The sequence below is a fragment of the Galeopterus variegatus genome, unplaced genomic scaffold (genome assembly GCF_000696425.1).
Source record: "Galeopterus variegatus unplaced genomic scaffold, G_variegatus-3.0.2 Scaffold138, whole genome shotgun sequence".
NCBI classification, from domain to species: Eukaryota; Metazoa; Chordata; class Mammalia; order Dermoptera; family Cynocephalidae; genus Galeopterus; species Galeopterus variegatus.
Window position 1 is genome coordinate 5,546 of NW_007726249.1, and position 1,325 is coordinate 6,870.

A 1,325-nucleotide genomic window follows, 5' to 3' on the forward strand; every position below is an offset into this window, starting at 1 on the left:
GATCCGTTGCCGGTCACGAAAAAAGACAAAAAGGAACAAGGGCCCTCAATGTCAGTGGTAATAGTCACCCTGAGGAAAAAGAAAAGGAAAACTTACATGCCACTGCAGCAGTACGTACCTGAAGAATCGGCTTTTTTCCGTGTCCATAGAGTGGCACTCTCGTTTGCTGCTACTAACCTCTGTAGTCTTCACTACATTGGTCCAATGAATAGGAGCCTTACAGAAAAATACACCCAATCCTTTGGGCCGAGCCTGCAGTCGCCAAGAAGTGAGGTGCAAAGGCACAGCCAACGAGTCCCCTGGCATGACAGCAGGAAGCACCACTGGCTCTGCCACAGAAATAAGTATTAGCACCCTCAGGCAATAGTTCTCCACCCCAAACACTGGCCATCTCAGGACAAAAGGAAGACAGCCTATGTATATTGACTGTTTGGGAAGGTACCCACTGGGGAAAAAGAGACCTGACAACAGTCAACACATATTTATCAAGCATGTACTATATATTCTAGACAATCAAAACGTACTGTCTGGAGCTGATGGGCTATCCAGCCTTAGTTCCATTGGAGTCTCAAGTCTGTTCCTCACAATGAGGGCTGATCGGACAGTGATTACTTTCCGAGCACTGCCTTCCATAGTCACCGCGAAGACCACCCGGACAGGTGGAAGTGAAGAGAACTATGAAAGAGAGAGAGAGAAAAAAACAGCAGTGCTTTGGGAAAAAAAACACACAAAACATAACAATACCAACCAAAATGTCTAAATCAAAAGCATTTTATTATTACTATAGCTCTTCAGCGAAATTAGTCATTAAACCTTAAAACCATTCAGCTTTAATGGGAGTGAACACCCTATAAATATATACTACTAAAAGCAGCCAATTCTAAAAATTTCTACAAAAATAGATAATCTGATCAGATGTGATATCACAGTATATCACAAAGAAAAATCAGTCTTAGGCCTCTAGACACATTATAAAACAACTTCACCTAAGACTGCAATAATAACTTGTTCAATTTTCTAAACTTCCTGCGGTTTGGTAAGAAAGTATCTGCTGGAGTTAACTTTCATTCACAATGCCCTTGGGTTCCCACACGTCAGCCCTTGTATGGAAACAAATCTACAGAGTTGTTTTCAACTCTACTGGAGGAGAATAAAATACAGATTATCCAAAGCAACTAAAATCAGAAACACTGAGGCAGGACTCTGCAAAACATTAAATGATTTACCTTCTGTGGTATTTTCCTCCCAGACAAATATTAAATTGAGAAAAAATTCTTTGAACACTAACAATGGGTTGGGTACTACCCACTGTTCTAACAGAAAAA

The 1,325-nt window shown here is 40.9% G+C and overlaps 1 protein-coding gene across 1 annotated transcript in view; it reads right to left on the bottom strand.

Moving 5' to 3' along the window:
- Positions 1–118: 118 nt before the first annotated feature.
- Positions 119–1,325, bottom strand: part of VPS13D (vacuolar protein sorting 13 homolog D (S. cerevisiae)) — a gene marked incomplete at its 3' end in the record, with an annotated part of 105,995 nt that continues 104,788 nt past the window's right edge. Inside the window, exons 43-44 of the mRNA XM_008589879.1 lie at positions 525–675; positions 119–329 (exon numbers count right to left, since the gene is read on the bottom strand). Of these exons, the coding sequence (XP_008588101.1) occupies positions 119–329; positions 525–675 (362 nt within the window). The remainder of the gene's footprint in view (positions 330–524; positions 676–1,325) is intronic.